This window comes from Mytilus edulis, chromosome 9 (assembly GCF_963676685.1).
Source record: "Mytilus edulis chromosome 9, xbMytEdul2.2, whole genome shotgun sequence".
In the NCBI taxonomy this organism is placed as follows: domain Eukaryota; kingdom Metazoa; phylum Mollusca; class Bivalvia; order Mytilida; family Mytilidae; genus Mytilus; species Mytilus edulis.
Window position 1 is genome coordinate 12583364 of NC_092352.1, and position 16431 is coordinate 12599794.

The 16431-nt window shown below is 34.2% G+C and overlaps 1 protein-coding gene across 1 annotated transcript in view; it reads left to right on the forward strand.

Annotated features, from left to right (window-relative positions):
- Nucleotides 1–16431, forward strand: part of LOC139489523 (uncharacterized) — a 38284-nt gene that overhangs the window by 8609 nt on the left and 13244 nt on the right. The window contains exons 6-13 of the mRNA XM_071276017.1: nt 886–990; nt 1588–1840; nt 2472–2636; nt 4004–4103; nt 4743–4854; nt 5445–5603; nt 6153–6235; nt 7567–7645. Of these exons, the coding sequence (XP_071132118.1) occupies nt 886–990; nt 1588–1840; nt 2472–2636; nt 4004–4103; nt 4743–4854; nt 5445–5603; nt 6153–6235; nt 7567–7645 (1056 nt within the window). The remainder of the gene's footprint in view (nt 1–885; nt 991–1587; nt 1841–2471; nt 2637–4003; nt 4104–4742; nt 4855–5444; nt 5604–6152; nt 6236–7566; nt 7646–16431) is intronic.

The following is a 16431-nucleotide window of genomic DNA, read 5'->3' on the forward strand; positions in this document are numbered from 1 at the left end:
GTTATTGCATGAATATTGGGAAATATTGTCCCTCTTAGAACATATAGTGCACTCGCAAGCTCGTGCAATATAAAATTCAACTCGGGACAATATTCCCCAATATTCATGCAATAACCCTATATTATATCAAATTTCATACAATAAGAAATTATATGTCTGATTGAAACTGTGGTGATCATTAAGATTGATTTCTCTAATTTTTGTACTATTTCACATTTCTTGTTTGATGTGAGAAAAATATTTCTCCTCACTAGTCAAATATCTGAATAGGAAGGATAAAAATCATCAGAGAAACATATTTCACTGCTATAACTCATGTATTATGATATTTCTCTACTCTCAACAGTGAAATTTTACTTATTCACAAAGCTCCGCAAGCCTCACGCTTTGAATAGTAAAATTTAATTCTCTCAAGTAGAGAAATATCGTAACACTGTTATTGCAGTGTTGGAATCGATATTTCTCTAATTATTGTGCTATTTTCACATTTCTTGATCGTATGAGAAAAAATTTAACTGTCTTGAGTTGAAACCTAATCTGGTTCAATAGTCTAGAGTAGAGTCACCATAATAAGCACGACATGAATATATATATGTGTATAATGAACTGAATGAAGTGTGTGCTTCAAGCTTAAGTAGTTTAATATGTACAAATACAGGTAACAGTGAACAATTTTGGTCATTGTGAGAACAGTGCTATATACTTATTAACCGAGGCAAAACTTCCCATTTTTTTGTGTAATAAACCCTTTGTTGTACAGTAAAACATTTGAATGAAAAAAAAACCGCCTCTTTGAACATGCTGTACACTTACATTGCCAAAAATATCTGTAGTTTATTAAAATCCTGTTTTTCCACATTAACCAATGAGATAATCTCTATTTAGATAAGTGAAGAAGACCCAGAAGTACTAGAACAGTATACATATACTGAAGCATTAGACCAAGGCTACTTCCATGATGTAGCAATAAAAGCTGATACTGGGAAAATAGTAAGTGTATATATCGCAAGACATTTTTACAAACAGTTATTACAAATTTCAATGTGCAAAATATCAGGCTTATAATTTGTAAGTTAGAATGTGCCAAAAGCAATTCTCTTGAAATCTGCAAAAGTATGATTTTTTTTTATAAATTTTTTCATATTGCCAGTTTTCTTTAGATATTTCCAAGAAAAAATGAGGTATGATATTTTAGATATTATTATCAAGAAGTTTTTTAAAAACAAACTTAATTATTATTGAACTGCAAAATTTTGCTATAAATGGAGTTTCTCTATGTTTTACCACATAAGGAAAGTTGGGATTAGATATTGGGAGTTATTATTTTAACTGTTTCAGGACAGTAACTTACAATTTGTGTATAAGTGTATGGATCTCTAAAAACTTTGTACCATTTGTTATTGTAAATGTTGTCTGTGGGATATTATAGCATTTCATCCATGACCAGGTCTTATTTATTATATATTTTGTTTGCACATTTACATGCTTCATACACTGAACAACACATCAATGTTTCAAAAGTCTACCCTTTCTTGCATCTTTACTTTTTAACTTATAAATCTACCAATTTTATTCCCTTACTTACAGTTCAAAGTTCACTCAGTAATATTGAGTATGACTGCTCCTGGCTTAGCATGGACCAGTACACCTCCACCTCTTAGTGGGTTGAAGGAAGATATTTTAGAGACAGTTTTACATTATCTGTATACAGAATGTCTTCCTAAAGGATTATCAGAAGAAACTGCTAGAGATTGTATCAAAGTAGTTGGCAAATTACCGGGACTAGAAAATTTTACACAGATCTGTCAAAGTTTCTTGAAGAATACTGCTCTTAAACAACGTAAGTTAATTGTTGAAAAAATCTGCCAAATGTAGATGACATGAAATTGAGGAAAAGATATATCATGGACAATACAAAAGTAGACCCAAACATCCAAAAGCAGTTCAAATGGACAGAACTTTAAGTGGTTCATAATTGTTATTTGATAAAACCATTGAAAAAGATAAAATGTAGAGATAATTTCTAATAACTAGTTAATTTTAAAGAGGTTTTTTTCTTGTGTTAAAAGATATATTATGGTTAAAACAAAATAAATAAAATTTTACAAGTCTTATTTAAACTTCGTAATGTTCTAAGCATTTGTAATTGTGATCAGAATCAATTCAGAAATGTTTGCAGATTATGAGAACTTTATTACTAATCATGAACCCTAAATGATGTTTTTTGATAGGTATGCAATTTTCTATATATCAGGACTCTTTAAATGATGTTAAGTGTTATTCTATCTAATACTATAAAAAAAAAATGAAAATTCTATTCTATTTAAAGCATGTACATCCATTTTATACCCACTGACTGGGCCAGGGCTATATAAGTCAAGGTCGTTAAAAACTTCCATCATCATATTATACCCAGTGAGTATTGTTCCAATATATTAATCTTTAAATATTCTTATTTGTTCTATTTATAGAAATAGTCAGTTTGATAGCTGACATGCATGCATGTGCTGACAGAATCGTAGATTTATTTAAATGTCGACAACGAGGAAACACAATGGTACCTGACGATGTCCTGTCCCATAACCCTGCTAAGTTATGCTATGTAATGAAACAAGCCTTGAGAGAAGGAGCTATAGGTGAGTCCATAGATAACAGATTGTGAGGTATATGCCAATTTTACAACAAGCCTTGAGAGAAGGGGCTATAGGTGAGTCCATAGATAACAGATTGTGAGGTATATGCAAATTTTACAACAAGCCTTGAGAGAAGGGGCTATAGGTGAGTCCATAGATAACAGATTGTGAGGTATATGCCAATTTTACAACAAGCCTTGAGAGAAGGGGCTATAGGTGAGTCCATAGATAACAGATTGTGAGGTATATGCCAATTTTACAACAAGGCAAAGACACAAAACAGTTTAATTTCTTATCACAGAAAGTGACATGGGACTGTAAAGGCTTACGCATTTCAGAATAAAAGTTTTCCATTTGTTTATATGCTATTTGTAAAAAATCAATCTTGTTTAACACCATTTGAAAAATGGAGCATTAAATTTACTAGACTTTGTGATTTTGGTACCATTGGAAATCCAGTTGAACAAAAAGAATATGTATTTTTGAGAAAAAAAAAAATGAAAAACTTTACATTTACAAAAATGTAAAGATGTAAAATTGAGAAAGGAAATGGGGAATGTGTCAAAGCGACAACAACCCGACAACAGCTGAAGGCCAACAATGGGTTTTCAATGTAGCGAGAATTAACATTCTCGTAGTATGATTGCCAATGAGACAACTATCCATGACAGTTCAAGCGACATGGTCATAAAGCTGTTACAGCAGAATGCATTGAGTGTGTAGGTAAAGGTAATATTTTTGGATAGCTTGCTTGCTAGCTGACCTGTGAAGTAATTATTAGGTTAGGTAAACTACCGTCCTCTAACCAATTCTATCTGTCTGTAGGACTATACTACTCCAAAAGGAGGGTAGTATACCTAACCTAATGATAACTCCACAGTTTATCTAACAAGCAAGCTAACCAAAGATTCTACCTTTACTTACACACTTGATGCATTCTGCTGTATCATATACTGTGGATTGATTTATTTTTCGTGGGTACCAATTTTCATGGTTTGAATAAGACTTACACTTTCGTGGACATTTAATTTCCTGGTTCTGCCAAAGTCTGCATACAAGCCTATGGAAAATTTGTAATTCGTTGAACATTTAAGTTTGTGTTCACCTTTACCCATGAAAGCCACAGAAATTGGTGTTCAATGAAAAATAATGAATCCACAGTACTTAAAGTTATGTTTTTGATTGGGTTTGATATACATGTATGCAACCATGACTGCTATCAACATCATCATATCATCACAGATTGCTGATAAAGGCCTATTGCAATTGGATATATTACCTATAAAATTGACTCTGTTTTACTAGGTATATAATAAATTAAGTAATTTAAGTATGGAGAAAAAATCAATATTTTTTGTTTATTATTTTAGCTTTTTCAAAGTACATGATTTTGTGTGATTTGTTTGCTAGAAGGAGTGGTGAGCTACCCAGAGAAGAAAGACATGATATTATTAAATACACTAAAACCAGGTAAGAAAAAGCCAAGCTTATAAGCCATCTATGCATGCATGAATGTATATATGTATTTGCGTTGATATATTTTTTGAAAATAGAATGCATTTTAGAATATTATTAAGGTGTAAAAGTGTTGACTGAAACACATTTGATAAGAAGTGCAGATGCTGGATACTTTTACAACCCTATAAAATTATAAAAAGAAGAATTCAATTTTTATAATACATTTTTATGCTACAACCTGCTACAACCATGAAATTAAGAGTTATGACAAGCATTTGCTTATTTCTTATGCATGTATAACATTGTCACGATTTACGTGTGCAGTTGTAGCTGTTGTGATTTATGACAAAAATGACAATATGAATAAATATACCACATCTTCTTAATTTTTATATTCAGACAATTTGATTTCTTCGAAATAAAAACCAATCATAAATGTTTAAAAATATTTTAAAAATCAGTAAACAAGTGTAATATATAGCATACAATTATAATTTGTAGGTGACAAAGCTTATTGAATTTCACTTAACAATGATGTGCAACAATCCATTATGCTAGTTATTTATAAGAGACCCTGCTTATTCTAAACAAGTCAGATGATTGTATACTCAACTATTGATATGGTTTTCTATTTGATTTGTTTCTATCTAGATTCCATATATTCATAAAGCAACTCCATGAATTTTTTGATGCCTTTAAGACACAGTTGTCTTACAAGGAACCAGAACAAGATGACGAAATAGCCACATATTTTTTACCGGAGGTAAGTTCTCAGAATTTCAAAATTTTCAAATGTTGCATACAATTAAAAATCTGCATAAAAAATACTTACTTTTTTAAACAGGGTTGGACTTTCGTTATATCAACACATAAGTAAATTTGAATAATAAACAATTCTTTCATGCCATACCCTATGCTCGATATAAAAGAGGGACGAAAGATACCAAAGGGACAGTCAAACTCATAAATCGAAAATAAACTCACAACGCCATGGCTAAAAATGAAAAAGACAAAACAGTGGTAGGTATCATTTTTGTCAATATTTTTACACCAAGCATTAGTGAGGCGTTGAATGTAAACAATTATAGTGCCTACTAATGTTTAAATGATTAATGGTATGAAAGAATAAGTTTAATTCTAACAGAAAAATTATGAACTCCTGAGGGGAACTATAAATACACCCTTGAGTGTCAACAACTTTGATTTGATGAAGCAAAAACATTCTGAAAAAATCAGTAGATGATAAAAAAAAATCAATTGGAATAACAAAGTGAAAGAAGATTGTCATATTAGAATTTGTTCTAAAAATAGAAGTATGGGCTTTATGTGATAAATTGTGTACATATTTTACAGCTAGAGGTTTCCTTGTCAATGTTAACCAAGTTTGTTGAAGATTTTAAATCAGCTTTAGACACTGCAATATCTAAAAACATCTCAGACAAAGAAAAAGCAGAAAAGACAGAGAAACATAAAAAAGATGTAAAAGATGTCTTAGGAAAAACATTAAAACATGTAGGTTTGTTATCTAACTATATGTTATTGAGGATTGTAACATGACATGTAGGTTTGTTATCTAACTATATGCTATTGAGGATTGTAACATGACATGTAGGTTTGTTATCTATCTATATGTTATTGAGGATTGTTACATGACAATAAATTTGTTAATGACTGTACTAATGGAAAAACCTCATAGTGCAAAATGAATTTATATATAGAACATTTTGAAAAGCTTTTTCAATATTAAACTCTTAACAACCTGAGACACCAAATGAATCTGTATTGGAATAGCCATTTAGTATACTTATAGATAATTTCATGGCACTTTCCATATTGGCCCTGGTATCAGCCCTAGACTCCCATATCAAGCCAGAGGGTTTCATATGGGTTGAGGGGTGATACCAGTGCCAATATGGAAGATGACAAGTATATATGAAGACAGTAAAATTGAGAGAATAACAGAGAAGACAGAATGGAATGAATTTGTGTAAGATTTTGTCTTTGTTTGTGAAAAAAACGATTTATGTTTAATTGTTATTAAATATGTTTCTTTAATTTTAGGCTTTACATATACGAGAATTAAAAAAATTGAAATATATACACGACACAGCTTCTGGGAAGTTTGAATTCTTTCTTGATAAGGCGTAAGTAATAAAGTTAGCTGTTCTACTTATGTTTTATTTATAAACTTACATAAAAGTAGTATAGTTATCAAAGGTAACAGGATTATAATTTAATACGCTCGACATGCATCTTGTCTACATAAGACTCATCAGTGACACTTGGATCAAAATAGTTAAAAAGCCAAACAAGTACATAGTTGAAGAGCATTGAGGACACAAAATTCCAAAAAAGTTGTGCAAAATACAGCTAAGGTAATCTATTCCTGGGATAAGAAAATCCTTAGTTTTTCGAAAAATTCATAGTTTTGTAAACAGGAAATTTATAAAAATGACCATATAATTGATATTCATGTCAACACTGAAGTGCTGACTACTTAGCTGGTGATACTCTTGGGGACGAAACTTCCACCAGCAATGGCATCTACCCAGTGGTGTAAATAGTTATCAAAGGTACCAGAATTATAATTTGATACGCCAGATGGGCGTTTTGTCTACATAAGACTCATCAGTGACGCTCAAATCAAAATAGTTAAAAAACCAAACAAGTACAAAGTTGAAGAGCATTGAGATCCAAAATTAAAAAAATAAAAGTTGTGCCAAATACAGCTAAGGTAATCTATTCCTGGGATGAGAAAATCCTTAGTTTTTAAAAAAAATCATAGTTTTGTGAACAGGAAATTTATAAAAATGACCATATAATTGATATTCATGTCAACACCAAAGTGCTGACTACTGAACTGGTGATACCCTCAGGGACGAAACGTCCACCAGCAATGGCATCGACCCAGTGATGTAAATAGTTATTAAAGGTTCCAGGATTATAATTTAATAAGGCAGACATGCGTATTGTCTACTTAAGACTCATCAGTGACGCTCTGATCCCTTGAAATATTTATGACAATTCACAACAATTGAAAGTAAAATTGTCAATGAAATTTTGTAATAAGCTTAAATTCTAAAATTGATAGCTGTCCAAATTGTCGAATGTTTTCAGGTACAATTTTTATTCCACATGAATTTAGTAATGATTGGATCTTATCAAACATTATCTCTGTAAATGGCTGGACCTTCAACTGTTTGGTATCAAACATATATTTTCCTCCATTCTGTTACTTGTATCTGGCCTCTTTTTATAAATCATCTGCAAATACTACTGTATGATATTTCATTTGCATACAAATGGTCCAATCTTGTCACTTATTAATATATCACTTGCAGGTTAACCGTTCTTTACCATGGATTTGATTTTCATATGAATATCTACATCCTATCACTCAAAAACAAAAGTAATAGAAATCAATTATAATTAAAACCTTTTATCTGTGTATATTATTATATGTGTACTTTTTCAGAGGTCGTTTCAATAGAAAGTCAGTCCATGAGAGGAAAAGTTTAATCTCATCATTCTTACAGACACTCAAAGATAGAGAGGTAGGATTCTTGGTCTTAATAAACTTAATTGACTGTCAATTGATAACTATTGCTAGGTTTTATCATTGTGATTCATGCACTTGTTGATTATCACAACAGTATATGCTCCCATACATATATCTGTGTGCAGATTCATGCACCTGTTGATTATCCCAACAGTATATGCTCCCACACATATATCTGTGTGCAGACTCATGCACCTATTGATTATCACAACAGTATATGCTCCCATACATATATCTGTGTGCAGATTCATGCACCTGTTGATTATCACAACAGTATATGCTCCCATACATATATCTGTGTGCAGATTCATGCACCTGTTGATTATCCCAACAGTATATGCTCCCATACATATATCTGTGTGCAGATTCATGCACCTGTTGATTATCCCAACAGTATATGCTCCCACACATATATCTGTGTGCAGACTCATGCACCTATTGATTATCCCAACAGTATATGCTCCCATACATATATCTGTGTGCAGATTCATGCACCTGTTGATTATCCCAACAGTATATGCTCCCATACATATATCTGTGTGCAGATTCATGCACCTGTTGATTATCACAACAGTATATGCTCCCATACATATAAATCTCAGTGGTCTCGCTAGCCCAAAATAGAAGGGCGCCGCGCCCTGGGTGCCCTCAGCCGCGCCCTGTGTGCCTTCATTCGCGCCCTTCTGCCCTGACGTCTTTTTCCAAAATTATCTTGTGCCGTTTTGGTAAAATTTTGTTTCATCGATTTCTGATCTCCAAGTTAATTACATATATGACACCTGTGTGATTGCCCCCAGGTTAATCATGTCATTACAATCAATTACAATGATAAAGACTTCAAAGGTGTTAATAACTAGGTAATTTAATTAGGACAATGTATCTTTTTGTCATACTTTTGATGAATGTGTCAGCGAGTGTGTTTAGCTTGGGTCGGCATTTTCGATCTCCAAGTCACAATGGAAGAGCGTATATAAATGAAGACTTTCATGACTTTAGAGTTGAATTTAAGTCATCAAAATAAAACTATGCCTTTACAGAAATGTCTTCCATCTCAACTTGTTTGCGACAAGCACAGTTTTTAATTAATCAAAACGTGGTGGAAATTGATTTTGGAGTTACTACCCCTGTTTTAGCTTATTAAAAATTTGTGCTCTAAAAATATTATCTAGTATCAAAAAAAGGAATAAATTACCAATTGAATATATAATAACATAATAATGTTACCTTAAAGATATTAACTGTCTTTGAACATATTAAAAAATATATATTGCAATTTCTACTTGATAATTATACTTTTAGCAATCCATATGTTCTAAACATTGGTAAATTAGTAATGCTCTCAGTTTCAGATTATATGATGTATTAAAAGCTATAATTCCTATATAGATAAAAAAAATAAACACATATTCTTTGATAATGGGTAGAGTTAAGTTAAACTGTAAAAACATAATATGTTGATGAAGATGTACTATATCATTCATAACTACACAAACAAGGAAATAAAGACAATAGTTGAAAAGCATCTTTATTTAAAAAAAACAACATATACAGTAAAAAAAAAAAGAGATTCGTTAACTCGTGATACACACAGAAACGTAGACAAATAAATGAGCAGTGCCTTTTCTTATCATAAAAAGTGCCCTGCCCTACACTGGCACCCTGCCCCTTTTGATTTCTAGCTAGAGCACTGTATCTGTGTGCAGATTCATGCACCTGTTGATTATCACAACAGTACATGCTCCCATACATATATCTGTGTGCAGATTCATGCACCTGTTGATTATCACAACAGTATATGCTCCCATACATATATCTGTGTGCAGATTCATGCACCTGTTGATTATCACAACAGTATATGCTCCCATACATATATCTGTGTGCAGATTCATGCACCTATTGATTATCACAACAGTACATGCTCCCATACATATATCTGTGTGCAGATTCATGCACCTATTGATTATCACAACAGTATATGCTCCCACTAATATATCTGTGTGCAGATTCATGCACCTATTGATTATCACAACAGTATATGCTCCCATACATATATCTGTGTGCAGATTCATGCACCTGTTGATTATCACAACAGTATATGCTCCCATACATATATCTGTGTGCAGATTCATGCACCTATTGATTATCACAACAGTATATGCTCCCATACATATATCTGTGTGTTGATTATCACAACAGTATATGCTCCCATACATATATCTGTGTGCAGATTCATGCACCTGTTGATTATCACAACAGTATATGCTCCCATACATATATCTGTGTGTGCAGATTCATGCACCTATTGATTATCACAACAGTATATGCTCCCATACATATATCTGTGTGCAGATTCATGCACCTATTGATTATCACAACAGTATATGCTCCCATACATATATCTGTGTGCAGATTCATGCACCTGTTGATTATCACAACAGTATATGCTCCCATACATATATCTGTGTGCAGATTCATGCACCTATTGATTATCACAACAGTATATGCTCCCACTAATATATCTGTGTGCAGATTCATGCACCTGTTGATTATCCCAACAGTATATGCTCCCATACATATATCTGTGTGCAGATTCATGCACCTGTTGATTATCACAACAGTATATGCTCCCATACATATATCTGTGTGTGCAGATTCATGCACCTATTGATTATCACAACAGTATATGCTCCCATACATATATCTGTGTGCAGATTCATGCACCTATTGATTATCACAACAGTATATGCTCCCATACATATATCTGTGTGCAGATTCATGCACCTGTTGATTATCACAACAGTATATGCTCCCATACATATATCTGTGTGCAGATTCATGCACCTATTGATTATCACAACAGTATATGCTCCCACTAATATATCTGTGTGCAGATTCATGCACCTGTTGATTATCCCAACAGTATATGCTCCCATACATATATCTGTGTGCAGATTCATGCACCTGTTGATTATCACAACAGTATATGCTCCCATACATATATCTGTGTGTGCAGATTCATGCACCTATTGATTATCACAACAGTATATGCTCCCATACATATATCTGTGTGCAGATTCATGCACCTATTGATTATCACAACAGTATATGCTCCCATACATATATCTGTGTGCAGATTCATGCACCTGTTGATTATCACAACAGTATATGCTCCCATACATATATCTGTGTGCAGATTCATGCACCTGTTGATTATCACAACAGTATATGCTCCCATACATATATCTGTGTGCAGATTCATGTACCTGTTGATTATCACAACAGTATATGCTCCCATACATATATCTGTGTGCAGATTCATGCACCTGTTGATTATCACAACAGTATATGCTCCCATACATATATCTGTGTGTGCAGATTCATGCACCTGTTGATTATCACAACAGTACATGCTCCCATACATATATCTGTGTGCAGATTCATGCACCTATTGATTATCACAACAGTATATGCTCCCACTAATATATCTGTGTGCAGATTCATGCACCTGTTGATTATCCCAACAGTATATGCTCCCATACATATATCTGTGTGCAGATTCATGCACCTGTTGATTATCACAACAGTATATGCTCCCATACATATATCTGTGTGTGCAGATTCATGCACCTATTGATTATCACAACAGTATATGCTCCCATACATATATCTGTGTGCAGATTCATGCACCTATTGATTATCACAACAGTATATGCTCCCATACATATATCTGTGTGCAGATTCATGCACCTGTTGATTATCACAACAGTATATGCTCCCATACATATATCTGTGTGCAGATTCATGCACCTGTTGATTATCACAACAGTATATGCTCCCATACATATATCTGTGTGCAGATTCATGCACCTGTTGATTATCACAACAGTATATGCTCCCATACATATATCTGTGTGTGCAGATTCATGCACCTGTTGATTATCACAACAGTATATGCTCCCATACATATATCTGTGTGCAGATTCATGCACCTGTTGATTATCACAACAGTACATGCTCCCATACATATATCTGTGTGCAGATTCATGCACCTGTTGATTATCACAACAGTATATGCTCCCATACATATATCTGTGTGTGCAGATTCATGCACCTGTTGATTATCACAACAGTACATGCTCCCATACATATATCTGTGTGCAGATTCATGCACCTATTGATTATCACAACAGTATATGCTCCCACTAATATATCTGTGTGCAGATTCATGCACCTGTTGATTATCCCAACAGTATATGCTCCCATACATATATCTGTGTGCAGATTCATGCACCTGTTGATTATCACAACAGTATATGCTCCCATACATATATCTGTGTGCAGATTCATGCACCTATTGATTATCACAACAGTATATGCTCCCATACATATATCTGTGTGCAGATTCATGCACCTGTTGATTATCACAACAGTATATGCTCCCATACATATATCTGTGTGCAGATTCATGCACCTGTTGATTATCACAACAGTATATGCTCCCATACATATATCTGTGTGTGCAGATTCATGCACCTGTTGATTATCACAACAGTATATGCTCCCATACATATATCTGTGTGCAGATTCATGCACCTGTTGATTATCACAACAGTATATGCTCCCATACATATATCTGTGTGTGCAGATTCATGCACCTGTTGATTATCACAACAGTATATGCTCCCATACATATATCTGTGTGCAGATTCATGCACCTATTGATTATCACAACAGTACATGCTCCCATACATATATCTGTGTGCAGATTCATGCACCTGTTGATTATCACAACAGTATATGCTCCCATACATATATCTGTGTGCAGATTCATGCACCTGTTGATTATCACAACAGTATATGCTCCCATACATATATCTGTGTGTTGATTATCACAACAGTATATGCTCCCATACATATATCTGTGTGCAGATTCATGCACCTGTTGATTATCACAACAGTATATGCTCCCATACATATATATGTGTGCAGATTCATGCACCTATTGATTATCACAACAGTATATGCTCCCATACATATATCTGTGTGCAGATTCATGCACCTGTTGATTATCCCAACAGTATATGCTCCCATACATATATCTGTGTGCAGATTCATGCACCTGTTGATTATCACAACAGTATATGCTCCCATACATATATCTGTGTGCAGATTCATGCACCTATTGATTATCACAACAGTATATGCTCCCATACATATATCTGTGTGCAGATTCATGCACCTGTTGATTATCACAACAGTATATGCTCCCATACATATATCTGTGTGCAGATTCATGCACCTGTTGATTATCACAACAGTATATGCTCCCATACATATATCTGTGTGTGCAGATTCATGCACCTGTTGATTATCACAACAGTATATGCTCCCATACATATATCTGTGTGCAGATTCATGCACCTGTTGATTATCACAACAGTATATGCTCCCATACATATATCTGTGTGTGCAGATTCATGCACCTGTTGATTATCACAACAGTATATGCTCCCATACATATATCTGTGTGCAGATTCATGCACCTATTGATTATCACAACAGTACATGCTCCCATACATATATCTGTGTGCAGATTCATGCACCTGTTGATTATCACAACAGTATATGCTCCCATACATATATCTGTGTGTTGATTATCACAACAGTATATGCTCCCATACATATATCTGTGTGCAGATTCATGCACCTGTTGATTATCACAACAGTATATGCTCCCATACATATATATGTGTGCAGATTCATGCACCTATTGATTATCACAACAGTATATGCTCCCATACATATATCTGTGTGCAGATTCATGCACCTGTTGATTATCCCAACAGTATATGCTCCCATACATATATCTGTGTGCAGATTCATGCACCTATTGATTATCACAACAGTATATGCTCCCATACATATATCTGTGTGCAGATTCATGCACCTGTTGATTATCACAACAGTATATGCTCCCATACATATATCTGTGTGTTGATTATCACAACAGTATATGCTCCCATACATATATCTGTGTGCAGATTCATGCGCTTTAGTATGACGTCCATTATCACTGTACTATTATGCATATTTTAGGGGCCAGCTGAAGGACACCTACGGGTGCGGGAATTCTCGCTACATTGAAGACCCATTGGTTGCCTTCGGCTGTTGTTTGCTCTATGGTCGGGTGGTTGTCGCTTTGACATATGCACCATTTCCTTTCTCAATTTTACCTGTTGATTATCACAACAGTATATGCTCCCATACATATATATGTGTGCAGATTCATGCACCTATTGATTATCACAACAGTATATGCTCCCATACATATATCTGTGTGTGCAGATTCATGCACCTGTTGATTATCACAACAGTATATGCTCCCATACATATATCTGTGTGCAGATTCATGCACCTATTGATTATCACAACAGTACATGCTCCCATACATATATCTGTGTGCAGATTCATGCACCTGTTGATTATCACAACAGTATATGCTCCCATACATATATCTGTGTGCAGATTCATGCACCTGTTGATTATCACAACAGTATATGCTCCCATACATATATCTGTGTGTTGATTATCACAACAGTATATGCTCCCATACATATATCTGTGTGCAGATTCATGCACCTGTTGATTATCACAACAGTATATGCTCCCATACATATATATGTGTGCAGATTCATGCACCTATTGATTATCACAACAGTATATGCTCCCATACATATATCTGTGTGCAGATTCATGCACCTGTTGATTATCCCAACAGTATATGCTCCCATACATATATCTGTGTGCAGATTCATGCACCTGTTGATTATCACAACAGTATATGCTCCCATACATATATCTGTGTGCAGATTCATGCACCTATTGATTATCACAACAGTATATGCTCCCATACATATATCTGTGTGCAGATTCATGCACCTGTTGATTATCACAACAGTATATGCTCCCATACATATATCTGTGTGCAGATTCATGCACCTGTTGATTATCACAACAGTATATGCTCCCATACATATATCTGTGTGTGCAGATTCATGCACCTGTTGATTATCACAACAGTATATGCTCCCATACATATATCTGTGTGCAGATTCATGCACCTGTTGATTATCACAACAGTATATGCTCCCATACATATATCTGTGTGTGCAGATTCATGCACCTGTTGATTATCACAACAGTATATGCTCCCATACATATATCTGTGTGCAGATTCATGCACCTATTGATTATCACAACAGTACATGCTCCCATACATATATCTGTGTGCAGATTCATGCACCTGTTGATTATCACAACAGTATATGCTCCCATACATATATCTGTGTGCAGATTCATGCACCTGTTGATTATCACAACAGTATATGCTCCCATACATATATCTGTGTGTTGATTATCACAACAGTATATGCTCCCATACATATATCTGTGTGCAGATTCATGCACCTGTTGATTATCACAACAGTATATGCTCCCATACATATATATGTGTGCAGATTCATGCACCTATTGATTATCACAACAGTATATGCTCCCATACATATATCTGTGTGCAGATTCATGCACCTGTTGATTATCCCAACAGTATATGCTCCCATACATATATCTGTGTGCAGATTCATGCACCTATTGATTATCACAACAGTATATGCTCCCATACATATATCTGTGTGCAGATTCATGCACCTGTTGATTATCACAACAGTATATGCTCCCATACATATATCTGTGTGCAGATTCATGCACCTGTTGATTATCACAACAGTATATGCTCCCATACATATATCTGTGTGTGCAGATTCATGCACCTGTTGATTATCACAACAGTATATGCTCCCATACATATATCTGTGTGCAGATTCATGCACCTGTTGATTATCACAACAGTATATGCTCCCATACATATATATGTGTGCAGATTCATGCACCTGTTGATTATCACAACAGTATATGCTCCCATACATATATCTGTGTGTTGATTATCACAACAGTATATGCTCCCATACATATATCTGTGTGCAGATTCATGCGCTTTAGTATGACGTCCATTATCACTGTACTATTATGCATATTTTAGGGGCCAGCTGAAGGACACCTACGGGTGCGGGAATTCTCGCTACATTGAAGACCCATTGGTTGCCTTCGGCTGTTGTTTGCTCTATGGTCGGGTGGTTGTCGCTTTGACATATGCACCATTTCCTTTCTCAATTTTACCTGTTGATTATCACAACAGTATATGCTCCCATACATATATATGTGTGCAGATTCATGCACCTATTGATTATCACAACAGTATATGCTCCCATACATATATCTGTGTGCACATTTTTCTGAAATTGCAATAATTAATCTCACATTTTTGTCCATTCTTCAAAAATTCCAAAAATAAATGTACATAATAATTTTTGAATTTACTGTACTGTTTGTCTAGTGTTCAAACCATGAACAGCAGTGAGGTGAACTTTCTATAGATCCTGTTGAGCCCTTGTCCTGCAATTTATTATGAATAAAGTTACAGAATGATATAGTAGTGTCAAATCAAACTTGTCAATAAAAGTATTTTATTAAAAACATATTTGTTGTGCATGGTCTATGAATCTATCTGTTCCAAAAAAAGGTTTAACTACAAGTATACAATTATGAACAAAAGAAACAAACTCCAGTTCAAGATATTGCTTAAAATTGTTCTATTGCTATATACAATTCAATCTTGAATTTAAGTCTTTTCCAGTTATATATTTATACAAATATAAAGTGCAA